A 2241-nucleotide genomic window follows, 5' to 3' on the forward strand; every position below is an offset into this window, starting at 1 on the left:
AACAATAATACTATTGTAACATGTGTTTATTATGAGCACTAAACACCTTTAAAGTTCTTTAGATATTTAGACTGAAGCCTAGCACTTAACACTTTACTATAATTAATAACGTTTTATTACTCAAAAATATGAATAATATCTAAATACCCAAGTTAAAGTATTTAAAGTTAAACATTGAAACACAAATAGAATCTATACATGAAAACTGAGACACCTTGTTATTTGCTCCTAAACCAGTGTGTTTAATCATACAATTTCCACAAGAGCACTTCTTTGTGAATGGACAACAAAGCATTTGAGAACAAAAGCTTAAGACCATCTGAGTCTCTGTTTCTTGAGATTTTTATAAAATATCAAAAATTATTAAAAGGGCAAATTATTTTTAGTGAATTTTAATATTGGTTACCATGTACAAATTGGATTCGAACCTGTGTCTTTATTTGGAAAACAATAGGTAATCTTTGTTGATCTCTTCAGAAATGCAGATCAGTGTATTTCCTGTTTTGACTCTACATCCTTTTATATTTGAATAACCTAACTATGAGGAATCCAATGACATGGAGAAACAGTTATTATCATCATCTAATCTTTATTTTTATTTCTATGTGAACAAAAGTATGAAAAAATAGAGGATCTACTAAAATATATCATATGATAAAATAAAGTGATAGAACTTTCACCCATTCAAATGATTTCTATTTTGTATAAAAATATTGTGTTCAAGGTTTGTGATGCTTAAAATCATTTCAAGTTATATTCAGTCATATTGATATGTGACATTGAATGTTTTCAGATCATCAACCAATATTGTACTGATAACAAAAATATATCCTTACTAACAATAACTGTGGCTTGCTTTTGTTTTCCACCTCATTGTATTTAAAGAACTTCCAGAAGCTTTTTTAATTGAATAAATGGATTATGAAAATGGATCATCTGTGACAGAATTTATTTTAGTGGGATTTTCTGGAGATTGGCAACTTCAGATTTTCTTCTTTGTGACATTTTCTTTGATCTATGGTGCAACTGTGGTGGGCAACATTCTCATTATAGCCACAGTGGCAGCTAATTCTACCCTTCGTTCTCCCATGTACTTTCTTCTTGGAAACCTTTCCTTACTGGACATGGGCTTTTCCACAGTTACAACACCCAAGATGATCAGAGACTTGCTTGCAGAACACAAGAGCATCTCTCTATGGGGATGCATGGCCCAGATGTTCTTCATGCACCTCTTTGGGGGTGCTGAAATGACACTTTTGATAGTCATGGCCTTTGATAGATACGTGGCCATATGCAAACCCCTGCACTACAGGACAATTATGAGTCACAGGTTGCTGCAATCATCTGCATTACTTTCCTGGACAATTGGTTTCATACACACCATGAGTCAGATGGTACTGATAGTGAATTTGCCTTTCTGTGGCCACAATACTGTAAATAACATATTTTGTGATCTCCCCCTGGTAATTAAGCTTGCTTGTATTGAAACAAAGACTCTGGAGTTATTTGTCATTGCTGACAGTGGGCTGCTGTCTTTTATCTGTTTCATCCTCTTGCTCCTTTCTTACATTGTCATTCTGGTCACTGTAAAGCATAAATCACCTGGCAGCCTTTCCAAGGCTCTGTCCACATTGTCTGCCCACATAATGGTGGTCACTCTGTTCTTTGGACCCTGTATTTTCATTTATGCCTGGCCATTTGGCAGTTTCGCAAGCAGTAAAACGCTTGCTCTGTTATATACTGCTATTACTCCCTTACTGAATCCTATTATTTACACACTGAGAAATCAGGAAATGAAGAAAGCTATGAGAAAATTATGGGTCAAACAAGTTAACTTTGTGGAGAACTTATAGACTGAGCAGTACATAATTATCATAGTCTTTGAATAGCATGGCTAGATAAAGACTATGGATAATGTATTGTTTTTCTTTTTATGTTTGTAACATATACCAATAAAGGGAAATTTATAGAAATGTATGACTGTTTCATTAGTAGTGATGATTTAATGTCATTTTTTCATCATTTTTAATTTGAATATTTTCCAATAATAAACATTTCCTCTTGTTTGAACCATCAAACAAAGAAAAACTTTGTTAAATCAGTGTATATAATACAAATTGTGGCATATACAACCTGGCACTGAATATGTCACCACTCCTTTATTTATGAATACATGTAAAACTGAAAGATAGTTCTAATGGTAGCCCAGTGTCAGGCCTAGCAGTATGTGCCATTGGTCCT

General features: G+C 33.6%; 1 protein-coding gene across 1 annotated transcript; it reads left to right on the plus strand.

The window, feature by feature from the left end:
* Positions 1-914: 914 nt before the first annotated feature.
* On the plus strand, positions 915-1853 carry LOC101988106 (olfactory receptor 4L1-like). The gene has a single exon (XM_005367712.1). The coding sequence runs from the start codon at positions 915-917 to the stop codon at positions 1851-1853; it is 939 nt and encodes a 312-aa protein (XP_005367769.1).
* Positions 1854-2241: the final 388 nt, after the last annotated feature.

This window comes from Microtus ochrogaster, unplaced genomic scaffold, assembly GCF_000317375.1.
Source record: "Microtus ochrogaster isolate Prairie Vole_2 unplaced genomic scaffold, MicOch1.0 UNK21, whole genome shotgun sequence".
Classification (NCBI taxonomy): domain Eukaryota; kingdom Metazoa; phylum Chordata; class Mammalia; order Rodentia; family Cricetidae; genus Microtus; species Microtus ochrogaster.

What these genes read in the sequence shown, in the direction of transcription:
- LOC101988106 (XM_005367712.1), top strand. Translation starts at nt 915, where the DNA reads ATGGATTATGAAAATGGATCATCTGTGACAGAATTTATTTTAGTGGGA.